Raw genomic sequence first — 15000 nt, forward strand, 5'->3', positions numbered from 1 at the left:
TCTCTCTCATGGTTATTTTTTTTCATATTTGTATTTCTGTATTTTTTTTTTTTTTGTTAGTATATTGGCGATAATAAATTAAGGTTCGTATTTTACACTCCTGACACCTGTTCTTGTTTTATTTATTAAGTCTTTATTGTAACTTTCTTGCAATGTTTCTGATTTGTCTTTTTTTTTTTTCGTTTTTTTTTTTTTTTGCATTGCCATTTCACATCTGTATTGTTCCTTGCAAGTTTTCTATTTTTTTCTTTTTTTTTCATAGTTTTCTTCTTAACCCGTTTCGTCTCATTATTTTCCGGTTTTTAATTTCCCCCACACCTCATTTTTTTTTTTTTTTTTTTTTTTTCTTATTGTGTCTGCTCATTTTCCGTGTAACTTTTGTTGTCCTCTCCTCATATTTCCATCATATTATCGTCAGCTTGCAATTTACTTCCACCGGTTTGTGTGTGTGTGTGTGTGTGTGTGTGTGTGTGTGTGTGTGTGTGTGTGTGTGTGTGTGTGTGTGTGTGTGTGTGTGCGCGCGTGTGTGTAACTTAATGGCAGTCTTCCAGTTGCAGTTATCTTGTTTCTCTCAGGCTCACTCATTCCCCCATCTTTCTTGCGGGTCTTCCAGTTCACACCGCTTATTACCACTACTTTCACCCTAACGTCGTCTATTTATTTCCTTTCGTATATTCTGGGTGCTTGCAACCTCTCTCTTTCACTGCCTCCACCCTCTCTGTTGCTGCTGCCTTGCCTGAGCCTCCTCCTCTTCCTCCTCTTCCTCCTCCTTTCTCATTCACTTTCCCTTCCCGTCCTAGCCTCAGACTCCCTTCCTCCTGAACCAAACCAGCTGGGTACGAAGTGGCTCACCAAGCCTTCCATCCTTTCCTCCCTAACCTAACCTCCTTCTGACCAGCCTTGCCTCCTTCCCACCCTTCCCTCCATCGCTCGCCGCTCTCCTTATTGCACGAGTGCTTGGACACCCCGCCGCCGGCCTTGCCCACCCAGTCTCTCTTCGGAGTGGGCTGTGTTCACTTTTAGTACACGTATGTAGTACAGTGGTCCCTTTTCCTTCACACAGGTGGTGACGCAAGGCATCTGATGGACGTTACATTATAATTAGTGGCATGAAAGTTGTTTTACAAACATTCACCGTGTGTAGGTAGAGTTGCAGCTGAGTCATCACTGTAATGGAGTGTGCTTGGTTACCATAATGCTAACTGGGTCGCCGGCCGCCGCCTTGCCTGTGTCCACACGGGGTGCAGTGCTTTGTTGGCTGCGCTGATCACGGGAGTCCTTAATTCTCAGCCATGTGTGACCCTCCCCCTCGACTTTTCCCGATCAAGGCCTTTGTCTCGCCCCTTCACCATGTCCCAGGACCCTGCACGCCGAGTGAAGGGCCCCGGTATTCTCGGAAACGCTCGCTGTGAAGTAATCCAAATAGAGCGTGGTGGTAACAAAACGAAGTGCTGAGGCATCGTGACGGGCAGCTGAGGGGCCAGCAGATGCCGAGGGCTGTCTTTGCCTGCACTGGTTGTACTGTACCGCCACACAGGTAAACCAGAACGGGGATATCCTCAGAACATTTTCTTTTTTTTTTTTTTCCGAAGAGATAAATTACTAAAACGCTTAATTTCCTAAATAGAATATACTTTGAGATTTTATCAAAGGAATGGGTGAGTAAACTTATCAGCCTCATCATGATAGTTAACAATCATCTCCAGATCCAAAAGAAATTGAAACGAAACCAACTGATATTTGAAACTAGCCTAAAGACAGCCATCATCAGGTGAAGGATGCACTGCTTGGAAATATTTCATCGAAGGAATGGGTGAGTAAACTTATCTGCGTAATCATGCTAGTAAACAATCACCTGCAAATAAAAGAATAAATAAATAAATAAAAGAAACCATTCTGTATTAGAAATCAACCCAAAGACAGCTATCATCAAGTGAAGGATGTACGCAAATTATTTGATATCTTTCTCTCATCAAGGACAGGCGGGCGCGATCAAGTTTGAGTACACAAGGCCCGCCACGGCCACACCAGCAGGAGGCGTGGCTGTGCATGACGTCACTTCCCACCATTCACGGGTATTGCACGTACGGAAAACACTGCTCTTCGACCACTGACATCATTTACATAGTCTTTTAGTTCACTTCAAGCAATGTATACAAAACGCTGTGTGTGTGTGTGTGTGTGTGTGTGTGTGTGTGTGTGTGTGTGTGTGTGTGTGTGTGTGTGTGTGTGTGTGTGTGTGTGTGTACTATGGCATTACAGAACAGGATAAAGGCAAGTTTAAGTAAATTCTATAACAATAAGCTACGTCAGTCTTTGCTATTCAGACGAGAGTTTTTCAATGTTCTTATTTTTCATCACATATTTTTTTTTTCTATTGTATTAATGTAACCAAAACAGAGTGCCTTGGTTTATTCTGTATTCTTTGTGCGTTCCTTCTATATCAAGGCCAGTTGGTTGTGTAATGTACTATGTTTGTCTAGTGAAATAAAAATGGCTAGTTCAGTCCTGGCACACGTCAGTTTTTCAGTGGAAGGTAGCGCTCTCTCTCACAATTAACACGTGTAGGCCTGATGGCATCTTGCAGTTTCCTCTATGTTCTTATGCTGTAACCCCATCTGGTGCATCGTAATCTATTTGCAGCACCACTTTATCCTATCATCTCATCTGCAATAAGTAATCAGTTGATCAAACCCTCCACATGTTTTCATTTCACCAAATAAGTTCCTCCAAGTATCTTATCATTGTGTAGAAAAGACTTCATATAATTTTAATGCATTAGAGTCAAGAGTCATCAATGCATCACGTGGAATAGTTTTGCTGCTTTGAAGGAGGCCTAGTTAAACCCAGCTTCCAATGCATATACCTCTGTACCTCATCCCATGCCGACTGGTTCATCTAGGAAACTTCATCACAGAAACTCAACTTCCAATACCCCAAAGACTCACCTCCTGTTGACTCCTTTTTTTTACGAGTAGAAAGCCTTATCACAAAAACACAACTCCCAATACTCCTATATTTCATCTCACGTTCACTCGAAAACCTTATCACAAAAACACAACTTCCAACACTCCTATGACTCATCTCCCGCTGACTCGTTCCTTTAGAAAACCTCATCGCAAAAACTTATCACAAAAACTCAACCTCCAAGCCTCCCATTATTTATCTCCCGTTGACCTCGTTCCTCTAGAAAACTTCATCACAAAAGTTCATCACAAAAGCTCATCTCAAAAGCACAATATTCCTTCTATGACTCATCCTCCGTTGACATGCTCCTTTATAAAAAAAATAAATAAATAAATAAATAAAACGTCATAAAATTACTCAGATCAAGGTCCTGGCAAATCAAATCCCCCTCTCCGAACTTTACCGGTGTCTCGAGGCGGATGCAGTCACCGCCTCGCCGTCCAGAAGTGAGTAATTGATGGCTGGGATAAGATGAATAGCGGAAACCAGTCTCGTGATTCAAGGCAGAGGGAAAGCAGATGGACATTATCACCAAGATCGGTCAGTCAGGGGGAGCTTATCTGTAAAAACCAACCAACCATACAAGAAAGATGGAGGCACGAGTAATTCAGTGAGGCTTTAATCTGATTACATTCAAGTTGACCACGGGTTTTGATTCCAGGCGGGAGATTCTTCGAGTTTAAAGGTTACGGGACTTGTATATGGGGACTCTGAGGACGTTAAGGTCAGTGCTCCAGTCAACCTCTTCCGCGCCTGAAGCTTTAGAGTACATTGTGAAGCTTCAAATACCACCATCCATCGGTGAACTGAGCGGAACTCTTTTCATAGGAGCTAAACTTTCTAATTCATTTTCTATTGCTATTTTTTTCCCGCTCATTTATTCATGATCACGCACATTCTCTCTCTCTCTCTCTCTCTCTCTCTCTCTCTCTCTCTCTCTCTCTCTCTCTCTCTCTCTCTCTCTCTCTCTCTCTCTCTCTCTCTCTCTTTTCCATATCTTCATTATCTATCACGTAATCATCGGGTGTCCGGGAAAACAGTCTCAAGAGTTAGTACCCAAAAATGGTCATTCATTCTTTTCTGTAACAAGACGCGTTGGCAAACCAATGATAGTATACATTGTGGACTATTTCAGATTGTAAGTTATGTTATTGAATTCCTTTGCAACAAACCGTCTTTATTTATCCTTGTCTTCATGTGCCCAAGATAAATTCATAATTTTCTACCACCATTATAGCATAATTTTCTTCCTCCTCCTTCTCTTTATCAAACTCAATTCTTCTTCATTTGAGGGTCCTGTTGCTCTGAAATTAATGAGTAGCAAAAATTTAAAAGAAACAAAAAAGAAAAGTGCCGGTAAGTGATAAGGTAGTCCTACGACCTCACACTCAGGAGGCGGAAGGACGCATACAGCGTCCTGCGTAATGGGGACACGCAATACAGTTCCGCAAAGTGGCAGCGTTAAGGAGAATAGAGAGAGCCGGTAAGAGTTAGAAAGTTGATGAAACAAGTAACACCAGACTCCGCCCTTTGAAAACATTGTTGTAAGTGAGGAGCCTCCCTCGACAAGAAGGGCGCTCGCCAAAGAAGGGCCCAAGGAGACCTTTCTGTGGCTAACGGATCTACGTAGGTGAGGCCAAGATGCGCTAGAGGGTACCAAACTTTACATTAACCTAAGGTGACTGACGAAAGGAGAGTGAGGCTTATGAAAGAGGGCACAAGACTTTTTAATTATTACCTGAAGCTAGATGATGAAAGAACAAGAGTGAAGCTTATGAGTCAATCTTTTAGCTAATCCTCGCATATTTCAAGAGCCAGATGAACCATAAAGACGCTGGATTTTAACTAACGAAGCGGAGAGAATAGAAATAACTATCATTGAACATGAAAAAGAATAGAAAATAAACGAACTCCTAGTGCAAGTCAACGTGTCCTCTCAATGTGAAGGTCAAGGAGAACAGGATAAAAAAGAAAGCCTTCAAAGAACTTCTAACCTTGAGGCAAGATTAAATAAGAGGGACGAACAAGATGGACAGTTCGGTCAGTGTTATTATCTACCATCTCTGGACAACAGATGAGGGAGGATGAGGGAAGTTATCAGTTACTTTTAAAGAGAAACTACAGGAAATTCCTTGTAGAAAGAGGCAGACGTGAGAGAAAAGCATCAAGGGAGAGCATGTTCAGTGAGATATTCGTGAAGAGGAGAGAGGGAGTGGTGCATGACAGCTGGCAAAGGCGTCACCACAAATAGCGGTGGTTACCAGACTAACACCACCTTCCTCAGCATCATCTCCTCCTCCACTCCCTCTATCAATGTCTCCGTCACGCCAGCGGACAGTCCACCTTGTTCTCTCAATACCTGTACCTCCACACCCATCCTCGAAAACGCTATACAAGGCTAACGCTCTTATACTGAGACTGCTGTGTGTAAACCCACTGACTTCTTGCAACATCGCTTATTTTCTTCTGGTCTTATGATGATGGAAAAATAATCCAGTTCTTATTCTTGTAATTTCTTACGTCTCGCCGAAAATATATCGAATTCCTCTCCTTTCAATCTTTCCCAACCACCGTTCAGGCCAGATTACCTCACAGTCATTTCCTCTGAATCTAAACCTGACACTTTCGCTCGATCCTTTTGCTGAAAAATCCAACCACGCATTATTCTCTCTCTCTCTCTCTCTCTCTCTCTCTCTCTCTCTCTCTCTCTCTCTCTCTCTCTCTCTCTCTCTCTCTCTCTCTCTCTCTCTCTTTTTCCACTGACATAACCAGTCTTATGTTCTCATGTTGTTATTCATCAGGAGTACCGAATGCACAGGTTCGGAGACAGAGTTGATGGGGAGGCTGACAAAGCAAGATGATGCATCCTTCGGTCACCGTGATGGTTTAATAAAAGTATTTTGCATCATTAAGAAATCCACAGCATCTTCAATCAGCGACACGGATTCAGGAAAGGAAGACAAATGACGATCTTTTCACTTTTAATGTTGAAAAAAAAGGCATTACTCTGGCTGCTATTCCTTTTTTACCAGTGAAATTAAGTCGAATTTTAGTAATTCCCTCCCTTCGTGATTTACCTAAAAGGATAGAACAAAACAACAAAGCAGAATAGGAGATTATTCAGGAGCCGAGTCTCTCCAGGAATGGCCTCGAGTGAAGTGCACGAAGTAATGAGCAAATTGAAGTTCCCTTGATGTCTTTACCAGCGTGGAACGAGATAATCACGTAATAATGGTTCAGGAGGGCAATAAAACACAAGCACATACAGTGGAGCTTCAGATGAGTGGGTGACAGCCCTCTCTCTCTCTCTCTCTCTCTCTCTCTCTCTCTCTCTCTCTCTCTCTCTCTCTCTCTCTCTCTCTCTCTCTCTCTCTTCATTTACATATTTATCCAATAATTTATCTGTCTGTTTATCTGTCTGTCTAGCCATCTACCTGACTATCTATCTATTTTCCTATCTATCAATATCTCCTACTATTTTTTTTTTTCTTTACTAGCATTAACATTCACGAAAATCACTTAACGTTGAGTGATTTTATTTTATAGACAGCAGTGGTCAGTGCCAGGCCTTGTCATCACAGACGCCACAGTTTAAAGCTCGAAAAGAGCTACACTGACCCAGTACTCTCCGACCCAGCAACGCTACACCAACTACACGACGAGTGAGTGATTCTATTCTAGCTGGTGATTGAGAAATGAACTCCGGTCTGACCCAAGCGACAGTAGAGCAACGGTACAGTAACAAGACGTGTAGGTGATTCTATTCCAGCTGGTGACTAAAAAAAATCAATTCTGGTGGGTTAAATTATCAAGTCAACATTTATCCATCCACTCACACCCAGCAAGGTAATGTTACCCTTATACTTGCGACTGAGAAATCAACTCCGGTGGGATGAAGGGTCAGATTATCAAGTGAACATGGACTTATGTATTAAGGAGACCAGCTAAGGGAAAGAAGATGGATTTTAAAATGTCAGCTCATGATGCCATCCCCTCCCTTACCGAAAAAAGAGAGAGAGAGAGAGAGAGAGAGAGAGAGAGAGAGAGAGAGAGAGAGAGAGAGAGAGAGAGAGAGAAATGGGTAGAAGAGAAGATTTGAGAGAAAATCCAATTTATTTTCTTTACTTTACCTGACCACGAGACAGAGATGAGCACCGAGGCCACGCTAATCTATGCCGTATGTCCCCAACTTCATTTTCACCTTTATGGCGTGACCAGTTGGCACTCGTCTCCTCGTTGGCTGCAAAGTATTACCGACGAGAAGACTGAGGTGTGGCAGATTTCAGGGTTTACAAGCACAAATCATGCTACGGTTGAAAGTGAAAACACACAAGCACGTGAAGGCGCAGAACAACCCTTCTTCTTCTTCTTCTTCTTCTTCTTCTTCTTCTTCTTCTTCTTCTTCTTCTTCTTCTTCTTCTTTTCTATTAAAGCGTCATGCGTAAAGCACAAGAAAAATAAGGTGTTGACCTTTCCTAATAAAAGAGCAGTATATATTCGTATCGCATCGTATTCATCCTATTTCTTTACCTTCCTATGAAGTGAATTATTTCAAAAGAAGAATAAGACGACCTCCAGACCTAAACTGGCAGAACCGATTGGAATCTTATTATTTTTATTGTTTATTTTATTAAGTTTTTTTTTTCAAAACAACAGTTACGGGCCTTTTTTCTTTTCTCTTACTCTTTTTTTTTTTCTCTACCGCTTTCTATCTTAATTTTAGTAGCCCTTATCTGTCACCTTTACGCATAACAAGAAAAATCTTGCAATCTATAGTTTCCTCTGATAAAGATGTTTATTCTCGGAAACACGCGAGGCCAGAGATATCTGTCTTACATAGCAGTACAATCTAATTCAGTTCCTCGTAAAACTATGATCGTCGTAGCCTTGTGGGAAAGTAATAACTCATAAAACACATGCTCTCTCTCTCTCTCTCTCTCTCTCTCTCTCTCTCTCTCTCTCTCTCTCTCTCTCTCTGCTTGCCTTCATTGTTTCAATGCTTACTTTATCTTTTTTTTCACTATTTCTTTACCATTTCCTTGAAAAAAAAAACATTCCTGACTTTATTTACCCTTTTTCACACACACACACACACACACACACACACACACACACACACACACACACACACACACAAACCTCGTATCGTTCCCTGCTCCCAAACACATTATCGCTCCACAAGCCGAACTCACAACATACGGCTGAACGCACCGCCGCACACGCTGATGCATCCACACACGTCTAGAAGGTAGCAGATGTGACAAAAGTGATGCATGGCCCTGAGCGGCTTATTAACGAGGAGCATAAGGACAAACTCAGGACGAAGGAAAGAAAATTGTAGTAGTATGGCCATGCGAGGAAAAGGGAAGAGGTGTGTGGGTTGATGAATGATGGAGGTGGATATAGGGGGCAGGAGACGAACAGAAAAGAGAAGTATGTGGGTAGAAGTGTTATAGAGATGGAGCCACAAAACAAAAGACGAACAGGAAGACGAGAGCAGAGGTTGATGGACTGCGTAAGGAATTGGAATTGAGAGAAAAATAGTCATAGGAGGATGATATGCAAGCCAGGGCCTGGTGGAGGAGAGGTGCTAAAAACAGAGGCGTGGGAAAAAAGTGCTTAAAGAAAGAAGAAAACTGAGGACGATTAAGAAATGGGTTTTGCTTGTAATGTGATGTCATAATCTATATGCCTGGAGGAGGCAAGCATCCAAAAAACATAAACTTTAAAGAGATGTGGGAAAAGATAAGAAGAAGCTAAACAGAGATCATTTTAAGAATGCGAGTGTAGTAGAGTGGAACATCCAATGACACACAAAAAAATATAATAATAACAAAAATAGAGGGATGAAAGCCTCGACACTCAACATACTACTTCAAAAAAAAAGAAAATTGAAGGTGATTAAAAGAAAACGAAAAAAGAAGCTGATCATTACAGCCTGGGCTTGTAATTGTCAATGCATCCACATCACCGAGGCGTTGCATTGCAAGCCTCGCAGGAAGGTCAAGGGCAGGAGGATAGCGCAACGCGTACATTATTTATCGTATATATTAACCAGCCAGCCAAGCAAGACGGTCAGTGGGTTACGTACAGCCATCCACCAGCTACTTACTGAGTTACTAACATGGTATTAGAGACCTTCCAATACTCCAGGTAGAATGAAAGTACAACGTATGTATTACTGACCGTGCATATTAACAAGTCAGTCAGCCAGTCAGCACGGTCTGTTAATTATGTCTGGCCATGAGGCGAGTCATTGCACTGCTACCTATGACTTAATGGTTTTCTTTCTTTCTTTATTTCTTTATTTACTTATTTATTTATTTTCATTTATTTATTTATTTATTTATTTATTTATTTATTTATTTTATTCATTTATTTTTATTTACTTATTTTTATTTATTTATTTTTATTCTATTTTTGTGTGTGTGTGTGTGTGTGTGTGTGTTTGTTTGTCAGGGAGATCGGCCAAGGGCAAAAAAAATGGTGGAATAAAAAGCCCACTCATATCTTCCCTCAATAAAAGCTACATATACTCATAAAAGAATTTGGCACAAAGCTTTGATTTCCAAACTACCCTCCTACGGCTTCTATCCTTCTCTCTTTAACTTCATCTCAAGTTTCCTTTCTGACCGCTCTATTGCTGCTATGGTAGACGGTCACTGTTCTTCTCCTAAAATCTATTAACATTGGTGTTCCTCAGGGTTCTGTCCTGTCACCCACTCTCTTCCTATTATTCATCAATGATCTTTTAAACCAAACTTCTTGCCCTGTCCACTCGTACGCTGATGATACCACCCTGCACTTTTTCACGTCTTTTCATAGACGTCCAACCCTTCAGGCTTCCACTCATACCACTCTTTTAGATAGGGTGAAATCAAAACATTTTCGTCTCATCAACTCCCCTCCTCTAACTGACTGTCTTCAGCCTCTTTCTCATCGCCGCAATGTTGCATCTCTTGCTATCTTCTACCGCTATTTTCATGCTAACTGCTCTTTTGATCTTGCTAACTGCATGCCTCCCCTCCTCTCGCGGCCTCGCTGCACAAGACTTCTTTCTCTCACCCCTATTCTGTCCACCTCTCTAAAGCAAGAGTTAACTTGCCAATTATTCATCCCCTTCTCTGGTAAACTCTGGAACTCCCTGCCTGCTTCTGTATTTCCACCTTCCTATGACTTGAACTCCTTCAAGAGGGAGATTTCAAGACACTTATCCTTCAATTTTTGACCACCACTTCGGAACCTATTCGGGACCGGCATCTCAGTGGGCTTTTTTTTATTAGATTTTTGTTGCCCTTGGCCGGTGTCCCTCCTATATATAAAAAAAAAAAGTCTACACATGACAGTCCCTTAATAAAACATACATATTTCTATCTTCCCATAAAATTATTTAATCACTCAAACTTGCTTAGCAATCAAATTGTCAAGGCTGAGTTAATAACTCAGCCTTGACAATTTGATTGCTAAGCATATTCCAGTCATTTACCACTCTGTTTGCGAGCCAGCGTCTTCCTATTTCTTTTTTTTTATTAATCTAATTTTATTAACCGTGAACCCGTCATTTCTTGTCCTGTCCCGATTACTGGCACTAAGGATCAGTGGTCTGCATCCTCCTTGTTATATCCCTCAGGTCACCTCAATACTTTTATCAGCAGGTGGCGGGTGTGGAGAAATTTAATGGCAATCTTTTATTTACTTCATGCCATCCCGTAATCAAGAGAGCAGTGTTTTTGTTCTTGAGATTAAGCACACAATGATTGGAGTGACGTTTGAATGGACTAAGCTGGAAACAGGATCTTTAGTCTTTTTTTTCTTGATAAGACCTTCAGCTGACATTCATATGTGTGTGTGTGTGTGTGTGTGTGTGTGTGTGTGTGTGTGTGTGTGTGTGTGTGTGTGTGCTATGTTATTCTTTTTGCCCGGTTATGACGTTATTATCTTTCTATTCCTTGCGTAACTCTCTCTCTCTCTCTCTCTCTCTCTCTCTCTCTCTCTCTCTCTCTCTCTCTCTCTCTCTCTCTCTCTCTCTCTCTTTCTCTCTCTCTCTCTCTCTCTCTGCTTGATACCTCAATGATATTTTCTCACTGGACAATCAGCAGCTGGCTGAGGTTCACGCTTATGTCAGTTCCAAAAAGTTTTCACCAACGAGCAATCAATTCCTGACCTCCCTGAGCCAGTAGAATGCGTGTGCAGTGCTGCCTCAACAATACATCGGTACAGCCTTTAAATGTATCAAGGACACGAGTGTGTCAAGCGCCAGTCAGCATCAGTAACTCCTAACACGAGCACTAACTGTATTACACTTATAGTCAGTAGTGGATTAACATGCTGCGCTCACACTGTGTTTTACATTTTCTCTCTCTAAGTACTCTGGTAGGTAAACAACCTTAGCAATCCTGAGAACTTGGGTTTTCGCAGCATCGCAGGACTGAAGGAAAGCATTAAAGACAGTGGGAGTGAGTGAGGAAGGTTACTCGACTATTGACTTCGGGGGCATTGCCGCTCTGTGGCTTAGCTGAGACGTGTGCCTGTTCCTCACACCGCACTATGAGCAACATTAAACAGTAGGAGTAAGTTAAGAAAGCTGCTCGATTACTGACCATGACTGTACTACTCTCGGGGACACTGTTGGGCAGAGACTCATGCCTGCTTGTCCGCCCTCTGAGCTATAATGCTGCATATAGTTTGGCGATCGTTGTCATGCTGTGCACTGCAGATGAATATTCCACAACCACATAGCAGCTCCATTTGTATTCATGCGTTGCGGAAAACTTAAAGATAACTAGAGACGAGAGGAAAGGAAGTATTTAACCCCCTGTTATACATCTTTGCCTCATAACCATTTACGTAGACACTTGGACTACAGTCTCTTAAATAAATATGTAGCCTAGAAAAGACATAATTTATCTCATCATTTCTTTCTTTTAGTATTCAAGCAGTTTTCTATAAAGCTCAATGTTAACAAAGGACGAATAGAGTAATGAAAAGATTAAATACCACATTACAACCTGCTAAACATAACATAACAGCATAACATAACATAACATAACATAACAGCATGAATCTTCCAGCTACCTAACAGTGCAGACAAAGGGTGTGAGAAAGGAAGGTTGGTACTCACTGTCATCATTGTGTCATTGAGGTGGGAGGAGTCGTTGAGAGGCAGGGAGGCGTTGACGAAGCTGCTGGGGAACACGGAGGCTGGTGTGGCGTTGGCAAAGGCGGCGGTGGTGGTAGTGGGGCTGATGGGAACGGTGGTGTTGATAGAATGGAGAAGGGCACCTCCCCCTCCGTTAAGTCCTGCGTGGCCCGCGATTGTTGTGGTTAATGAGGGTGGCGGGGCCGAGAGACTATTGCCTGCCACGGGAGGTCGGCTCAAGCGGACCCTGTGGCGCGCTTGTGGGGAATGGACGTGAGGGGCAGGAGAGACATCGGGTAGGAAAGGAACAGGGAGATCAGGAAAGGACAGGGAAAGACACAGGGAAGAACTTGAGTCAAGATAACAGGGAATAGGGACGTTAGGGACACCGGAAAAAGGTTAGATGTCCGCTTCTCTATAAGGCATTGAGAAGGGAAGGACAGGAAAGGACTTGGGTCAGGACAATAGGGAATGGGAAAAAAGGTTAGATCAGAAGCCCGCCTCTCTATCTCTCTTCAAAACCCGGATTGCAACTCACAGCATCGCCTTAAGACACTCACATTCAAACCGCAGTCCATTGACACTTGGTATAAAAAAGGGAATAAAGACTCACTCCTCCAGCGATGTGACTTGCAGGTGTGCGAGGAATCTGCACCTCCTGGAAATCCATTAATTAGGTACGCAGTGAACTAAATCTCTAATTCAAGGCGACACTGAGCGCGGCCGTACGTACGAGTGGCTTCCTTCCCCCGTATAAGGTAAGTGGCTTCACCAGTCCCCCGCCATGAAGCATTACCAGGTACACGCGTCACAAGTGGTTCATTGGGTCACTTCACACCTTTTCACCACCCGCAGGTTCAAGGGTGCACGGGTCTTTCTCTCTCTCTCTCTCTCTTAATCTTTCAATCTTCCCCTATCTGTCTCTCTTTCTCTCTTTGTCTCTATCTGTCTCTCTTTCTCTCTCTTTCTCCCACGCAATTCTCAAAAAGGAATCGGGAATGATGTCCACTTGTCCACTTTGTAACGCACACTTGCTACACTCATACTAGATCCTCTCTCCCGTGTACGTGTGTGTGTCAGTGCGCGCGTGTGGCTGACCCGAACCGGTACACAGGGGTGGGTCAGGAGAGGGCCAGTGACGCGTCCGACTTGCTCAGCCTCACTCAGCCTCGCCAGAATCTTCCTCCCCGCGGTCCTTCCCTTCGTGGCGCCCCGCTCCGGACACTCGCTCGTCTGAAAGGGAGAGAAAGAGTGAGAGAGAGAGAGGAAGGGTCAAGTGGCGTTCAGGTTCCTTCACGCACTTTCAAACCATTATGTATAAATATATATAATTTTTTTGCGGTGTCTTTCGTGAGTGGGCGATGATAACAGGTTTAAAGTGAGGCTGAACTCTGAACCTGGTGGGAGAAGAGGGTTGGTTGGGTGGACTGAGCTAGGATGGGGTTGTTTGCCTGCCTGGATGACTATATGCTTGCATCCCTCCCTCCTTCCCTGCCTGCCCGAGTGTCTGCTTGCCTGGGTCGTGTGTCTGGGATGAGTGTTCTGCCGTGCACACAATGACGCAATGAGCAGACTGCCTTGTGTGTGTGTGTGTGTGTGTGTGTGTGTGTACTTGACGTCATCTCTATCACCCCATCTGACCACCCTGTAATGTGCAGCACGCGTGACTGTCACCACAAACTCGGCAATATATGATAAGATACCTCACCGCTTCTCATCCAGCGGGTGCCTTGATCTCATACAGGCCATGACTTTACACGGAGAAAGGATTACATTATTCAAGGAATTAATAATAGCGCATGTTTTGAACTGGTAGGGTGGTGGGTAGGAGTAAGGAAGGGGACAGCAAACTTGGGGAACCACACGCCAATTCCTTTTTGCTTAAGTCACCGCGTCAAGCTCACTCTCCCTTTTCTTCATTTGCTTCCCTCTGAGTCAGCGCTTTTCCCCCAGGGTTGGTGGAAGAGGGAAAAGAAAGGTCGGGAGGGAGGATGAAGAGGACGAGAAGAGGAAAACGAGAAGGGTGAATGATAACGACGACACTACGAGGAGGAGGAACAGGAGGATCAAGGCCACGCGAGGCGTGATTGAATGTATGTAGCAGGAAGGAAGGAGGAAGACGCCGTGTAGTGGTCGTGTCCTTAATTTCTCCTGCCAACTTTCTATGGGTCAGCCACGGTGTGCGGCTGCGGCACCTTTGCAAAGCGTCGTGATGCCCCTCGCTACACTGAGGATACACACACACACACACACGTACAAATGCACACATAACTTTACACGCGCGCGCGCAAGTCGTCGCCGCCGCCACACACGTTCACCTCAGGTCATGGACTAGCACCGCGGCACCGCTTCTTCAGTATCTCAGATTCCAGGCGAGGTATCCTTGGAATCACCCTGGAAGGAGTTTCCAGATGACCTTGGCAGTTTAAACACGAGGGAGGCAAGTAAGTGGAAGGACACGAGGCTAAGGGAGAGAAGCTGCTCACCGATGAAGAAGGAGGCGGTCTGGGCCACGTGAGAAGCTGAGGGAGCGGGCGGGGAAGCACGTATGACCGACTCCAGTCTCCACACACAACTAACCCACTTCATCCTCGGCTCCTCGCTCCCGCTACCACTCCTCCGGTCCTCCCTCCCCCACACTTCTCCGCTACTCACACCTGCCCTGCCTCCCCCGCCACCTTCCCATCTCTCTGCCCTGTGCCTCGCCGCCCCATCTCACCCTCAGCCGAAACTCCTGCCGTTGTTACTGGCGTTTTGAAGCTGTTTCTGTTGTTTTTTTTTGTGAACTTAAAGATGAGAGACAAGAAAATCTGCAACATTACAATTAACATGAATAACTTAGCATGAATGTTATGTGTATTCCCTTGAATGCTGAGTCATTTTATACACAGCAT

The 15000-nt window shown here is 43.8% G+C and overlaps 1 protein-coding gene across 2 annotated transcripts in view; it reads right to left on the bottom strand.

Moving 5' to 3' along the window:
* Positions 1–14715, bottom strand: part of LOC135104970 (uncharacterized) — a 109994-nt gene extending 95279 nt beyond the window's left edge. Inside the window, exons 1-2 of one of the 2 annotated variants that reach the window (XM_064012821.1) lie at positions 14593–14715; positions 12089–13339 (exon numbers count right to left, since the gene is read on the bottom strand). In XM_064012821.1, the coding sequence (XP_063868891.1) occupies positions 12089–12097 (9 nt within the window). In that variant the 5' untranslated portion in view covers positions 12098–13339; positions 14593–14715. Of the gene's footprint in view, positions 1–12088; positions 13340–13503; positions 13584–14592 lie in introns of those variants that run through there. The other variant, XM_064012825.1, reaches the window with a different exon arrangement.
* Between the last annotated feature and the right edge of the window lie 285 nt (positions 14716–15000).

The sequence above is a fragment of the Scylla paramamosain genome, chromosome 1 (genome assembly GCF_035594125.1).
Source record: "Scylla paramamosain isolate STU-SP2022 chromosome 1, ASM3559412v1, whole genome shotgun sequence".
Lineage (NCBI taxonomy): Eukaryota > Metazoa > Arthropoda > Malacostraca > Decapoda > Portunidae > Scylla > Scylla paramamosain.